The sequence below is a fragment of the Gambusia affinis genome, linkage group LG10 (assembly GCF_019740435.1).
Source record: "Gambusia affinis linkage group LG10, SWU_Gaff_1.0, whole genome shotgun sequence".
NCBI classification, from domain to species: Eukaryota; Metazoa; Chordata; class Actinopteri; order Cyprinodontiformes; family Poeciliidae; genus Gambusia; species Gambusia affinis.
The window spans coordinates 21378065-21394398 of record NC_057877.1 but is presented as its reverse complement, the minus strand read 5'-3'; the positions used below and the strand labels follow the sequence as shown (position 1 = coordinate 21394398).

Below are 16334 nucleotides of genomic sequence, written 5' to 3'. Positions count from 1 at the left end.
TCACAAGTCCTTATTGCTGCAAGGCAGGGTCAGAGGAAAAAGGCACCCAATCCCAGGACGTGATGATGAAACCGTGACAAATCAACTCATTCTTTCACTTCAGATTTTGCAAGTCGCTGCGCCACGGGATTTCAGCCTCTCTTTGAGTTATGAAGCTGGCGAATCTGGAGACTCAATGGTGTTCATTTCTCTAATCCAATCCCTGTTTAAAACCTCCCTTTGAACGTCTGTGGAGAAGCTGAAAGGCAGCATATATCCTTCCCTTGGTTCGCATGCTCTCTGCCTCTGATCCACGCTCGGTGTCCGACGCACATAGGCGCTCGAATAGAGCAGATCTAATTAAGTTTGCTGATGGTGAAAGTGATGATTATTCTGGAGCAAATAGAGAGGAGGGACGACCAGGGCATGGAAGATAACGAGAACAACTCCGGAGAGTGTGTGTGGAGGTATGTGGGGGTGCGCGTGCGGGGGTGAGGTTAATGTACTACGGTCATTCTCTCTTATAATCTTCCTCGTGAAGATGAAGAGTGCCATCTTTCTTAACGGCTTTATCCAACTAGCTTAATTTTAGCTATTTTTATATGAAATAACATAAATTTAAACAACTACTACTTAATATGCACTTCTTTTTATGGTTTCTAAAGAAGTGACACTATAAATAATTTCTTTGTAAAAGCCTACATTTCTCAAGAAAGACATCTTTAATCCAGAACTTAATTTATAGCTATAACGTCTTTTAATTAGCTCTAATCATTTGACTTGCAGTCCAAACAGACACGATATTTATCCCCTTATTTCCTTCCTGCATTTATTTATTTTTTATTTTTTTGTTAATGCAGACTGCAGGTGCCCTCCATCGGTTTTCTAAAACTAAGCACCCAGTTTACCATTAACTGACCATCCCCGCATCCTGCCTGCCACCCTCACTTCTGAGCGCCTCCTACTCTCCAGTTACGTCCCAGCCAACCGGGAGTATTGTCGCTGCTGGAATAAATTAAATTGCAGCGGTGTGGGTACAGGAGGGAGGGAGAGCGCGCCCAGAATGCCATTCACACATCCCGCGCGCAGGGGAGCTCGGTCACCGTCAGAATCATCGGCGGATCTCCGTGCGCTCTGAGTGCGCCCCGAGCGCAACTGTCTCCAATCAAAAACTGCATGAGTTAGAGGACGGCTGCTTACCGCGCTTCGGTGGACTTTGCTCATTTGTTCATTAGGAAGATGCTTTAAAAATAATTAGCACACCTGGAAGAGCCGAGTCTCTTAAGACACCACATCTGCGACTCACTTGGAGAGGACTCACAGAAGCCTTGCTTCTGAGCGTCTTGGGAGGTTTTCAGCTGGAAACAGCGTATTTTTAAGGGAGGAGGAGATCAGGGTTCAGCTTCTGTTTAGTTCTACTTGCGCAGTCTTTCTTTTTTTCTTTTTTCTTTTTATATTTGCGCGTAACCTTTCTCCAATGCTCCCCGGTGTATGCGTCCAGCAGAATCGAACTTCACGATCCTGAGGGGATTTTGCGGAGATTTATTCCGAGCAGTCACGGACCAAAAGACTTACAGAATAAGGTAAGGACACAACAACTGAAGTACGAAAAGTGATTACAGATGAGAATATTTTTTAGTCTTAAGCGAAACAATAATCTATTTTAATAGTATGGAATGTATAATCGCATTCAAAAGTGGTTATTCATTTATTTTTGTCACTTATATATTCATAGCGAAAAAAAAAAAAAGTACTGTTTCTTTTTTTTTCCTCGGTGTGATCTCCCTCTTCCTTTCTGTCTGTCCTCAACAGGACTCATTAGGAGTGCAAGGAGAATGAAGAGTCACCGGGGCCGGGGCAAACACCATGAGTGGCCCGTGGACCTCCACTAGACTGACGGCCCTCATGTTTCTATGGAAGTGGTTGACATTAAGCCTGCTCCTAAGCTGGTTGTCAGTAGGGGCCAGTGCCGCGGACTCTACCGGCGCTGGCTTCAGTGGCTCAAATGGACCCCTGGGCTGGCTCCTGTCAGAGAAGGGTCCTTTTCACAATTCGCAGGAGTTTGTTGATTTCACAGAGCGCTACCAGCAGGGATTCACCACCAAGTACAAAATATACCGGTAAGACTTTGGAGATCTAAACTCAAAAATATTTTGTGAAATGTTGTCCTGCATCCAAAAAGGGACAAACATTAAAGAGGTTCTGCAGTTACTTTGGCTTCTTTTGTTCCCTTGAGGAAAAAGGAGGCTGTTCAGCAAAGCATAGGCAAGAGATGACACTATGCTTTTCTTTTCACCACAAAAGATGCAGATTTAGTAGGTGGCAAACAGAGGGATGAGGGACTGAGAAGATTACTCAGTGGAGTTTTGCATACAAATGAAAGCTCTGCGTGCCTTCTGCATAGATCTAAGCTCGTCTCCGTGTGGCTGCTCGCCTCCTTTTTAGTAGGTAGCAGAGGCATATGGTTGGAGTATGTTACAAACTCTAAATGGTGCATATCAGTGGGAACTTAAAGTAGAGATACCACAGGAGGGTTAGAACAAAGCAGTGGGATGTTACAGATATCTGACTGAGCCTGTTGATGTGTGACAGTGGGTAGACCAAGTGGCTTTAGAAGTGTGTGTGGTGATTGTGTGCGAAGACCCAGTGGGTTATTGTTTGAAAGCTGTATTCAATGTATTGTGGCATTTGCTGTTTGGACTAGAGCACAATTTAGGATGCAAAAAGGCTTATTCACGAGTAAACTCCTAAAATGTAAATTATGGTGAGTTAACCTCTTTTGTGTAAATGATACAAAACAATTTACAAAAAATAATAGAGGATTGTAAATTGTAGATTGTTTAAGTTAACATCAAGAATTCATTTTTTACCATGTCAAACCTTGTCCAGAGTTGAAAGGAAATGTTCAGTACAGCAGAATATAAAACAAGCTGCATAAACTATAAAATGGAAATATCAGTGGGCCTAATATCAGAATAGACATTTTAATTTCTTGACTGACAGATCAGATAGTTGAGATTGCATTTCATGTCTGTATTTACTAACAAAAGAACAACGAAGAACATTGACATTTTTTGTGTATAAACACATGAATTAAAAGCATAATCCATTGTAAATAAAAGTTTAAAAAAACAGGTCAAGGTTAGGGACGAGGATGGTATTTCACCTGTACTGTTGTAATTAAAAGCATTTGCTTGTAAATAGGAAAAAGAAACACTACATTTTTGTCTTTTCTATGTGTTTTAGTTCTTAGGAAAAAAATAAAATCTGAATATCAGATTTAAAAGAAAACCTGAAAATTGGTTTGGACCAATAAAAAGCCTCATCTGTGCATCTCCACTGTAAATTTACTTTTGAGCGTTCAAATATAATAGGACAGTTAACACACTTGATGTGTTTGTCCCCATAGCTTTTTTTCTTCTAGGAGAGAAAGACATCTGAGGCATTTAAACATCATCTCTGAAACCCAGACTGATTAAATCCTTTTAGGTTGGTGGTTCAGCAAACATCTGTGTCAGTCAGTGTGACCTACACACACTGCATACTGTATCTGAAAGGGCAGAATCTTGTTTGTTACTGTGTGTCTGTTGCTCTGAGGGATGTATGTTTGTATATAAAAACATTTAGTTAAAAAATCACTAGGTAAAGGTTGAGAAAAGAAAAAAGCTTGTCATTTTGAATTAGCTCAAACCAAATGATGGTTTTCTTATTATACTAAAGTTCTACTGTGTTGTTTACCCACCGACAATTTTCATCAGCGGATGCTGTGCAAGTTGATTGAGCATGACTGGCTCGGCATACTTGAGTGTCTGGACTCGTGGCTGTATGTGCAAGGTAAGTGTTTTGATGATCCGTGATGAGGGTGTCGCCACTGTTCAGTAGGAGGACTGTTGCCAGCTGAACAGAGACTTGACTGACACTGGCATTTAGCAGCTGACAGGGGCAACAATGCCAGGCAAAGAAAGAGAATGTAGCTCTGTTTGCTTCTCTACATCCATCATTTCCTCCCCTCTTCCATCTCTGCTGGGGTCCTCTTTCTGTTTTGTAGAATTGCTTCACACCTTGTTGCCCCCTCCTTACTTTTGCATTTTGCACCTCAGCCAGGACATGAAAAGCTGACAGATATTAGCATACATTAGTTAAATGGATGCACAAGATTAACTGATTTACATAACAGAAAACTAGATGTATTTTCTCATTACTTTTATTTGAAAAGCCAAGATGAAATCTTTCCTAAGGACAAAAATAAGTGGAAATGTAAGCCTCATAAGTCTGCAGTTGTCTTGTCCCTTAGGTTTTATCTGGCCTTTGGAGTTTTCTGTTAAAGATTAGAGAAAACTCTGACTAATTACACCAAACTGCATTTGAAGTTAAAGTGAAAAGGTTAAATATTATAATGTTGAAGTAAAAAGATAGTGTTCCCACATTGTCATTTCTTTCCCACTGCTTTAAAAAGGCAAACCTTTTACGGCTTTAAATATCTTGCACTTTTAACACCAGGCTCCATCAGAAGGCATTCAAAGACGTTGACAAATTAAATGAGAACAATCAGAGATGTTTTTTTGGTATTGTATGAAGGGGAATAATAGACTTACACTTTCAGAAAGAAAATTTTTGCCATCAAAGTGTTTGAATGTTCTTTTTTTTTCCTTTTTCTTTTTCTTGGGTTTTCATAGTGAAGCAGTTGCTAGCACTGCTGTCTTGCAGTAAGAAGGCCCAGAGTTCTGAATCCCTACTGGGAACTGTGTAAAGTGTGGGTTTTCTCTTCCAACAGTCCAAAAACTTGCATGGTAGGCTAATTAGTTATGCTAAATTACCCTGGGTTGTGCATGTGTGTGTTTGGTTGTTTGTGCTGTGCCTCTATGTAGCATTGATATGGCCTGACGACTTGTCTTGAGTGTATCCTGCTCCTCGTCCAATGTGACCGATGCAGAATGGCACCAAGTAGTGTAAAGTGTGCAAGCACTTAACTGGGTGCAAAAGGGCAGTAGATGTTTGGTTTTTTTAGCGGTGTTGCACTTGTTGTATATGTGATAAGTGTAGTTAATGCATTTTATACCATCACCACAATACATTTGAAATTTTGAAAATAAACCAAATTTCTCATTCAGCTTTTGAGAAGAGCAATCTCGGCCATTTCTACACATTTTACGTGTAAGAGAAACCAAATTACACATGCAGAGTAATAAGTAGACCCTAATAAACCCAGATCAACAGGAAATTAATTCTAGAAAATATATTAGCACCTAATCTTTCTTCCACATTATCTGTATGTCTTTCTCACATTTCTCACATATCTTTTCTCCCCCTTTGGCAAATTATTTCAAACCAATTCTTTTTCCCTTGGTCATAAATATTATCCAGAGCTCAGTTAGCCTTTTTTTGTCAGAGGGCAGGTGAGAGGTAGTTGAGTATTAAGGAGAGATCCAGAGGAGTTAGAGTGCACATAGGGGGGCTTTATCCCCACCTGCTGGTCAGTCCCTTCACCGGAATAACCCAGGGAATTATCTTGTTCTGCTATTTTTTTAACAAGTTCTGAATCTTCTTGGAGTTGTAATCGGAAGAGAAATGGTGACATCTTTTTACACTAGCAAATTGTCATTTCCTGCAAGGTATTAAGGGGAGATTTAATAGCTTAAAAATGTACAGCTCTCGGTTGCAGCGTAGCAATGTAAAACACCCAAAAAGATGTGATTCTATAGCAAATCCTCTGAGTGAAAGAAGTTCTGTAGAAAAATATTATTCTTTTTAAGCTCTTAAGTGCAATAATGGCACACATAGATGGATTCATTGAGTTCAAAATCAGTGAAAAACAAGCGCAAATGCACTTAACGGTATTACTTCTGCTGTGGTTGCTGTAAAATCCGCCTGTATGTCAGACATAATTGGGTTTTTAAAAAAGCTATTCATTCATTTCTTTTTTCTGAACTGTGGGTTACAAACCTCCAAACTGCTTTGTTGCTTTTATTTCCCATTGAATACAGCCAACCAGTTCCTTGTGTCCTTGACAAGCAGATGTACTTGTCTACATTGAAAATCACACAGCCGAAGCAGTTAATACAAATTTAGATTGTTCATATTATTCATACCAAGAGCATGAGGTTGAATTAGAGATATTTTCTTGAACCCAATGCCAACAAAACAGAGAACTGGGTGTAAAATGAAGAAAAGCACATTTCATTTAATGATTTAGGAGCTGGTTGTGTTGTGAAACCATCTCCACTTGTGAGAAGTTCTTACCCCATAATTTCTTGGGTGCAGTGGAGCCATATGAGGACAAAGTAGCATATTAGTCAAAATGTCAGCACCTCCCTTCTTCTTCTTCATGGACCATAATTTTTAAATCACGCCTCATCTCCTTTGTTTTCTCCTCTCTTTTCCCTTGTCAGCCCACTGGCGATTACATTGACTTCATTTGATGTAAGGAGATGTCTCTTGTAATTATAGTCTGATTAGTGTTTCAATTATATGCGGGCATGTTTGTGGAGAGGTTGGGCTGCTGAAGCATGATTTCACAACACCTGTCATTTTGTGTTGCCTGTTGTACTTTATCTATCTCCTGTTTATTACTTTCCCATGGAATTGTGAACGCTATAGATGAAAAAGCACATTTAAAACAGATCATGAAATGGGATGGAATAAATGGGCATAGAGCTGCAATGAAAAAGCAATGAAGAGAACAGAGAGAGAAGAAGAATACTAGAGAAAAGCGATTAAGGAACGCAATACCATAATGCACAGCAATGCTGCTCGATAAACCATGTAGAGTATAGATCCACACAAATTCATATTTCATATTTAAGACTGAAGAATAAAATCTCACTCTTAAATTATGTGTAATTAACATAAATATGTAATGGATCACATTGAGATTAGGTGCATTTACATGTTTAATTATGTTGTGATCTATGAGACATGCTGAGAGCTTCTATACCATCCCTAAATTAACTTTATGAATGCTTGGGAGTCAATGCATCACAAGATATTCTGCTGTTGGGGCGGCTATACATCAAAGATTTGTTTTCACTGCTACAATGGAGACTAGCAGTAATAAAAAGAAGAAAATACTACAACAACCAAGATAACCAGCACCCATGACAGTTTATATTAATTCAAATGCATCTAAAGGCATAAAAATATGTGGCTCTCTAAAAAAACAAAGGTTATATTATGTGGATAATGGATATTTATAGAATGTATTTAATGGTAATCAAATAAATGGGTAACAAAGTTTTTTATCAATTAATTATTATGTCTTATTACAGTCAAAGGCATTTTTATATTTTAAAAAAATAATTCTAGACTTTTTGACTCACATTTTGCCACGTTACAGCCACAAATTTCAACATATTTTATTGACATTTTATGCTTCTAAGACAAAGTAGCATATAATTGTGAAAGAGAACAACTCATGATTTTCATTTCATCAGTAAAAAAAGAACTCTTCAGTTTCTTTTTTTACTGATAAGAATCTGAATGGTGTGGCATGCATTTGTTTTCAACCTGTCTGAATCAGTGTTTTTTGGAACCACTTGTCACTGCAAATACAGCTGCCACAATGTTTTGGGACATGCTTTTCCAAGTTAGAAAAGTAACATGTAGAAGAGTTTACCCATTATTTTAGTAAAATAGCTGAAGCTCAATCTGATCAGATGACAATCATCTGCAAACAATATTTTTTTACGTTCTCAGCTGAATTTAAGTTTGGACTTTGACACAGTCAATCTAAGTTTAGCCTAGCTATTGCTTTTCTATAGGATTCAACTGGAAAGAAATTCTCACCAATTTTCTGAACTTTTTCCCCTTGACTTGGATTGTCTCTAGTAGATTTTCAATCAGGGAACAGAAGGAAAGGTTGTGAACAATGATTTTGATTTCTATGCTATTTTAGAATTGGAGTCTGCAGTCTGCAGTTTTAGCATTGAGGAATGATTGTGGAGGAAATGAATGAAGTTTTTCAGTCCTTGTGGGCCACGCTTCAAACCATTGAATTCACATCAACATCTGCATTTGGTTTATTTGGCTCAGTTCATCTCTCTTCCCAATGGAAGATAGTTGTTTCCCAGACAAGCAATTCCCAGTAAGCACAGGCAAACATTAGCGTTTGGTTAAAATTGAAAACCTCAACACAATCCACGCCTCCAGGAGGCAGTCATTTTTCAATAGTTGAGATACCAGAACGTACCAAGAAAATAGCAATGGGCAAGGGGTTGGTTTTTGCCAGGTTAGTGTAACTCAGTTTTTCTTCTCAATAATTAAACTGTGACTCTGATTGATTATTTAGAGTAAATGTCCTGGAGGCAGGAGAGAGTTCTAATCTTTCTCTGGTTTCTTTCAGCCATTAACAGACTTTCACAATCGTCCAGCTTCTCTGTACTTACTAAGAAAAGGCATTCCCCTAGCATGGTACTGCCACCAGTATTTCTCTAAGTGCTTATAGGGTGTTCTGAGTGATGTCCATCGTCAGTGTTTTGCCAAAGGAAGGGTTTTGCATTTAGGAGAAAACATTTTTTGACCGACTAGACCACCTTTCATATGTCTTTTTTCTTTCTCCCTTTTACATGGCTTGTGATGGACTAGGAGCTCACATAAATTATGTTCAACCAACATTTCTGCAAAGGACAGATATGTGTGTTGTGAGTTCTCAAATCTTTCTCATGAGATGCTAAGCTTTATAGCTCTACCAGAGATAACATGAGCCTCTTCACAGTCACAGTTAGAGTTGAACCATACTTTTAATTTTGGATGATGGATTTAAGCTGCAACATGAGTGGTTTAAAATTTGTTTTTAAACCTGATTATGTATGTCAGCATTTACTTCAATATTTCTGTAACTCATCTGATTGACTCTTTGGAACTTATTCTTCCTCCACAGTTAAAAGTCAAGAAACTTTCTACGGCCTTATGGAATTATTTAACAATTAATTAAAAACCTTTTTTTTTGTTTTAATAATGCTGCAAAAACTTTAATTTGCTTAACTGTTTCATAATAATGTAGGTATAGCTTATTTTGGAACAGAAAACTGTCAAAATGCGATTGACTATGAGTCTTTTAAACATCCCCCAGATTCAGTGGAGAGGCTCTCTAGTGTTATTATAACTAAAGCGAATGAAACGTTTGTTGTGCTTTCAGTCTGTTGCAACAGAATTGGTGGAATTCCAGGTGACAAGAGGTTCAATAAAACACTTTGAACTGACTGGTTGTTATGAGGCAATTATTTATTACCTAAGTCTAAAATTGGCAGCAGCAAAAATGCCACTGTCTGTAGATAGATCAGCTTCCTACCATAGCCTGAAAATATGTATTTTAAGGTAATTACAGATTCTGTACTGACATTAAGAAGTGTGCATGTCAGATCGTCTTGTCTGGTAGATAGCAATCCATGTATGATTAACTTCACCTCAGTACTTTTTCAGTAAAATGTAAGTTGGTTGGAAAAAGGAACATGTAAACAAATGAGCAGATGCTAATTGATAACCTTCTGTTTTGAATTTCAACTTTCACAGTATTTTTGAAATTCTTCTAAGTGACTCATTAATAGTTGTTCAGTTTGACCTTCAGTTGACTATTTTGTTGACTGAATTACATGCTTTTTTCCTCACAAGATAAAATATCCCAAGGCATATGAGGGATATTCAACCAACGCAAATGTGATGGAGAGAAATTAATTTGAATGTGTCTTTCTTTGGATTTGTGTAAAGGTATTGATTGTATAGTGGAGTATTATTTTGGTAGAAGACTGGAAAAGCTATGAAAAACCTTGCAATATTATATTATTCATGCTTCTTTAAATTCAGAACACAGCTTTACACCACTTATTTTTCACGCTTCAAACATGGGTTTGCAGAATGAATGATTGGCCTTCAGTACAACAATCTTGCATGCAGTTTCCAAAGACAGAGTAGATGTTATTTTATATTCTTTCTGATATACATTATTCCAAGAGCAGCTTGTTTACCGAGAGAAGAGATCCAGTGGACAGTGGCTTTCCATAGTTTCACGTTTGGAGGTTTAGGACAAAGCCAGAGAATATTGTTCCTCTGGATCACCAGCAGCAATGGCAGTGACAAGGAATTCATTCTGTGCAGGGCTTGTGACAAGTGGGTGATGAGGGAGTTATCAGGGCCAGAGGTCCATGAAAGTAGTCCTTATGAAAGAGAGATTCGTAGTAAATTAATTTAGAAACATAGACTGCAGGATACCATGAAGAGATACTTATGTCACCTACATCATTCAATTCTATTATTTATTTATTTATTTTTTACTTCTTTCTATTTAATATGCTTTCTCTTTTTTACCTTCTATTAGAATTAGAGGGAATAACTGAGGTTCATGCTCTTCACATTTAGAACTCACCTCAGCCCTGCAGTGCTGCCAGATTGAAAAAAAAGAATCTGATAGCAGCTGTGCTACAGGATAATGAATACAAGCGAACAGATACACACATGGTAAATACTTAAACAAAAAATAATCTAAGGCAATATAAGAAAACTCTTAAGTTGGTAAAGATGATAAGTGAAGTGTTACCATACATGGAAAACATTTGCAATGTGATGTCTAGCAGATTGGAATTTATTCAACCAACGCAAGTACCTTCTGTTTCATGTATGAAAAAATTAGCACTGATGATTTGAAATTACACAATAATGTGGGGAAGAATGCCAAATAAAATTAGCATATGCCTGAAACACAATAGACTTAAATCTTTAACTTCTCATGTTCTCTCTTTAATTTGTGTTTAAATTGTGGAATAAACCAAAGCACAACATCACCATCCATCTGAGTACAAATGTTATGAGTGTTTTTTGTTTAGGTAATTTCAGTTTTAGATTTAGGATTTTAAGTATCAGAAACCTTCTTTACTTTATTTCAATCTTTAATGTAAGGTTGAGCTAAGCAGACAACTTGAATATGTTGAACCTGCTTCATAGCGTATGGCCCTGTTGAGACCATCAGTCTCTTTTCAAAATATTTTGACAAGTTGCAGAAAAGGTTTTAATATTTTCCGTGAAACAATTTTGTCAATTTGTTTCTGTTTTCTAAACTTAATCTATCCATCCATTTATTCATCCATCCATGTAATATTTAGAAAACAGTCAACATGTGTTTGCATTTATTTCAGTTTCTTTCCAATCAAAATGATAGTAGTATGCCTTGTATTTTTCAAATTTTTCCTTTACTATGTTTATCATTCTTGGCTGCTGTACTAAAATAATGCATGGAAAATAAATCCATTGCTCCTTGTAAATAGGGATATATATAATGTAAAAACATTGAACCAAAGTTATAAATGTTTTAACTTTAATTGCCAAGATGTTAAACGTGCCTTTCGAGAAGTAATTGGCTGAATAAGAAACATTTATTCAGTTCTCAAGTTATTATTAACTTAAATTCAGTGTTGACAGCAAGTGCAGTGGGAACGAACCACAGAATCTCTAACAGTAGCACATTACTTGTCTTTACTCTGTGTTCTAACTGTATTTCAGTTGAGACATTATACAGAAAAGGTTGTAAATAACAGTTTTACAGCACCTGCTTAGCTACAAAAACTAAAAGGAATGCAAAAAAAGAACATTTACATTTCGCAAAATGCTTGGTATAGGAATACATTTTATTTCAAGCATAAATTGTTGCTATGCAGACATAAGCATAGTGTTGCATTACTCCAAATATCATTTAAAGCAGAATGACTTGTTTGTTGACTTGTCAGTTTGCCTCTCATAAATTACTCCTACAGAATTTGGCAGTAAAAGTGTTTTAAACATCTATTATTCAAGAACACAGAAGCTTCTGACATAGAATGTTTTTTTTTTTTTTTTTTTTTTGTTTTTTTTTTTTGTCATGTGCTTAAAATAAACTGGTCAGATGTTGAGGGTGTAATTATAATTTTGGAAGACTTAACATGTCTTGCCTGTTGACAGAAACAAACAGGAAGTCTTGAAAAGAGGGATTTACTGTTACTGTTGACTCATGTGTGAGTTGCTCTCTTTGTGTGTGTAAGTATGTATTTGTGAAGTTAACTGTGTGTATTGATAGTGTACATCTCCCATTATGAAAACAATTACTTTCTAGGCATTCTATGTTTTGTGCACAGTGATCAATCTCTTGTCAACAGTATCATGACCAATTCCAGAACAAAAGGGGCAGGCTTAGCAGTTTTCCTCTCTGTAAACAGAGATAATCTTGCAGCTTTGAACCACCAATTGTTCTTTGGTAGTGATGATATTTGCATTACCAACAAATCAGTACCACATTTTTAAATAAAACTCTTACTTATGTTACATTGAATTTTTTCCCCCACTTTGTAGCATTACAGAATGTCACAACAATGACCTTTGCTTGAACTTCCTCAACAATCTTGTCAGAAGCTCAAATAAAAAGAAAATCCTATGTGGAAATCCATCTGTGTGCTTTTGTACAACCTTATGAAAAAGCTTGGTTACGGTGAACTGGAAAATAATACCAAGTAACACTTTATTTGATGGGGTGTTTATAAGACTGACATGACACTGTCATAAACTTGACATTACTAAATACAAAATATTAAAAAAAATATTTCAACTGCTAAAATGGCATTTGATAGAAAAAAAAGAGTGAACAGACATTTTTATTATCTTGACTAGGATTTACTGTCACTGCATTCTTTGAAGATTTTTGCTAGAAAGAAAATACACAAAATTAACAAGATTAAACTGTTAAAACATGAGGGAAGGGAGGAAGTAGCAGCACTTAAGCATTAGGTGTAGTGTATGAGTAACCACTTTGAAATGCATAGATATGAAGGTCTCAATGGCCAGCTGTACCATGAAATTTAGATGCAAAAATGTAAATTGATTTCTGTGAATGTCTACATATCTGTAAATCCACACTCTTCAACACGTATAAGTATTTTTAGCTCAGTTGCAATACAGCAATCCATTTTTCACTACAGCCTCACAGGGCTAGTATTATGCTGTTGTCAATGATTTGCTCCAAAGAGAAAGAAGAGTAAATAACCAGATAAAAAGTGACATGTCAATAGGATATTAAGGTAGATTTTGGTGAGAGGTAAATCATGTCATGACAAAGAAGGACAATCCTTCTTACACTGTTTCACTTAGAAACAAACCTCACTGCTACCCAAAACCTGACCTTGAGTTTTCCATTTCCTGCAGTGAGCTTGCAACTACGATTTAAATGTCTGTTTTCTTTTATTGCTGTCAGGGTGCACACATTGCGGCCATTGCGGTCGTTACGGTCACAAAAATCAAAGCTGCACATGAAAGTCTGCATAAACTCTTGGTAGAGCCTATTGTGCAGGTACAGATGGTGTAATTTACATTACATAAGCTTTGACAGGACACCTAGCAGAGCAGACTGAGATATATTATTGAGTTAGAATTATAAGGGAACATCCTCTGCAAATTCTAATTCTGGCTAACCTAAAAAGATGCTTTCTTCCGCTGGAACCAAAAGTTATTGGGAAATAAAATGAAAAATGGAAGGGATTTAGGGTACAGCACCAAATGGCACTGACAGAGAACCAAACATGCAGTATGATTTTTTTCTTAGGGTTCATCGTTGGACTGATAAGCCAGGTTCATATGTAGCACTCATCAATTGTTCTTGACAAAATCTTTCATCTAAAATAACCATATGAAAACATTTGCATATTACCTTGAATCTGTGCTCTGTGTCCATTCAGTGTGGCAGGCACTCCAACTGTTGATTTAGTTCTCTTGACAACTTACGGCAAACATAAAACAGTGCCAGATATTTTTTTGTTAAACCCCGCAGTTCAGCTGCTGCTGTGATAGATGCCTGAGTGTCATACAGTTGTGAGTTCTTCCACAGCTGCCTCCTTTCCTTCGTTTCATCCTTCTCTCAATTGTCACTGTCAAGATTTGATCATATCATGCTTACACAGTGTGTTATGTTCAAATTTCTGCATGATTTTTAAAATCACACTGTGAATGCTGTTCATGAATGAAGGTTATGTGGAGCAAGAGATGAATAGACGGATTGAGATCTCGACTACAGTAATGCAGGTGCTGCTCCATTTTTAAGGCAAAAAAGAGCTGATCCAAAGACTAAGCTCTTGATGTACCAAATTACTTACATTCTATCATTCACCGGTGGTTATGCAATGTAGATCTGCTGACCCTAATTCTTATCTTTTGAAAAATTTGTTAACTATTTCAACAATTATGCTATTGAGAGCTGTGGCTTACCGGGCACAGTGGTAAACTGCATTGTGGTTGTCCTTCAACTCAAATGCCAGCAATATGATCCACAAGTTAAAGAGCCTTTGGGAAAAGCAGTGAACCCAAACATTGTTGCTGACATTCTAATCAGTGCATAATTGGAGGATTGAAGTTTTGACTACCGGTATATAAAGTTTAATGCATATTGTTACAGAAGCGGGGAGTGGGAAGTGTGTGTGTGTGTGTGTGTGTGTGAGACCTTGTGTTTTATACAGTGTAAGGACCATTTTCCTAACATATATTACGTTGCAAGGACCTACTGCTCCTAATGGGCTCCATAAGGAGAATAAGAAGAAGTGCTGTTTGGGCTAGAGGTTAGGTTTAGGACTAAGGTGTGAATTGAGTTTAGGTTAGGTTTAGGGTTAGGCATGTAATGGTGATGATCGTGTTTAGGGAATCGATCAGGGTTAGGCTGTAGAAGTGAATGGAAAATGAATGGCAGTCTATGCAATGTCATTGTGGAGATAGACATTCTATGTACCGGTATGTAAAATAGTGGATGAGCAACTTCTTTAGAAGTTCTTTACAAAAGTGCTTGTTTGTTTGAATATTTTTTTCCCCCCAAATGAATTCAAATTCAATTTAAACAGTTTTTGTTTTGTTTATTCCCACCCAGGCCTAATGTTAAAATTTGCTTGATTGATTAATCGAAAACAGCAAAGCACAAAGAGGGGACAAATGTATTTTGAGGGGACAAATACATTTTCACAGCAATTATGCAACCCCCACTGTCAAAAATTTTAATATCCAATTATATTTGACTGACTTTACATGATTGCTGGATTAAAGTCATGTATTTGAGTGATATTGCATAGCATTCTGTAAAATAAATGTTGATATTGAACATGACATTTATGCATATGTACATTTATATTTTTTGGTAGTCTATTAGGATAGCAAGATGGGGTAAACAGATGTTAGCCCCATTGCTAAACTTTGCTAATTTCTGCCTGGAAAACATTGTTGGAATTTCTGTTCTAGCCTTTCAGTATGGAGCTTGCATGTCTGTTTTTTTTTCTCTATGCATGCAAGGGTTTACTCTGGGAAAATTTATCAAATCAAATTTACTTACACAGTCCAGAAAAAATGTCTACTAGCTTAATTGGAGAATCTAAATTGCTCTGGGTGCATGTGTGTGTGTGTGTGTGCGTGTGTGTGTGTGTGTGTGTGTGTGTGTGTGTGTCTCAATGATTGTTTGTCTCTTCATTGAGCCTGCGGCTGGTTAGCTTTTCAGAGTGTGATGAAATCTAAAATAATTAGAAAAACAACAAAAATAAAATGGTATGTTCAATTGGCAGTAACTCTAATTAGCATATGCAATATGTTCTTACACTATTACTGACATTATTAATTATTATTATTATCATTATCAATATTATTGTTATCAAATTTTCATGGTGTAGTTTTTCATAATAGTATTGATGTGAAAATAGTATTCAATACAGTTTATGATGTAGGTGTTTTGAATTACTAAAAAAAAAAAAAAAAAAAATTCTCCAATACCCATTTGTGGATTTTATTTAAATATATCTGGAATGGTTTAGAGTGTGCTTCTTTAAAAAAAAAAAAAAAAAAACTGATTTAAGGTGTTTGACATGGGTTCTTTAAAAATATTCAAAGCATGAAAGCTTTGAAATGAGTGAGAACGACTCAGTTGCCTTGTTGACAGAACCTCTCAGTAGGTTTTATAGGATTATCACAAATTAATGATCTGATGTTTGTTTGAAGTTGTTTTGATAAACTCCTGGTGGCAATTCTATAAAGCATTCCCAACCAATGACTCTTCCCTGGATCATTACACACTTTGTTTCCCTCAGTGATGATCTTGCATCCTTTCCTACTGCAGTTTGTCTCTGTGGTGGGCTGATGACTAAAAGATTCAGACAGAGATTCCATCTTCTTTTCTGCCCTCTCAACTAGTTTCTCATTTCTCTCATACACTCTATTTAGTTGAGAGAGAATCATCAGCAGTATTAGTTTAAAAGCTTGATAGATGCTATACTGAAGGCACCTTTCAAGAAATGCTTTCTAGACTGTTTGATTGTTAAGATTTTCTCTTGAGCTGAGTAAGAAAAGCTCTTCGCGTTTTTATTTTTCTAAATGTGCTGGTT

The 16334-nt window shown here is 36.7% G+C and overlaps 1 protein-coding gene across 2 annotated transcripts in view; it reads left to right on the top strand.

Annotated features, from left to right (window-relative positions):
- Positions 1–215: 215 nt before the first annotated feature.
- Positions 216–16334, top strand: part of LOC122837998 (BMP/retinoic acid-inducible neural-specific protein 3-like) — a 57614-nt gene continuing 41495 nt past the window's right edge. Inside the window, exons 1-2 of one of the 2 annotated variants that reach the window (XM_044128249.1) lie at positions 216–1562; positions 1792–2099. In XM_044128249.1, the coding sequence (XP_043984184.1) occupies positions 1846–2099 (254 nt within the window). In that variant the 5' untranslated portion in view covers positions 216–1562; positions 1792–1845. Of the gene's footprint in view, positions 1563–1791; positions 2100–6301; positions 6400–16334 lie in introns of those variants that run through there. The other variant, XM_044128250.1, reaches the window with a different exon arrangement.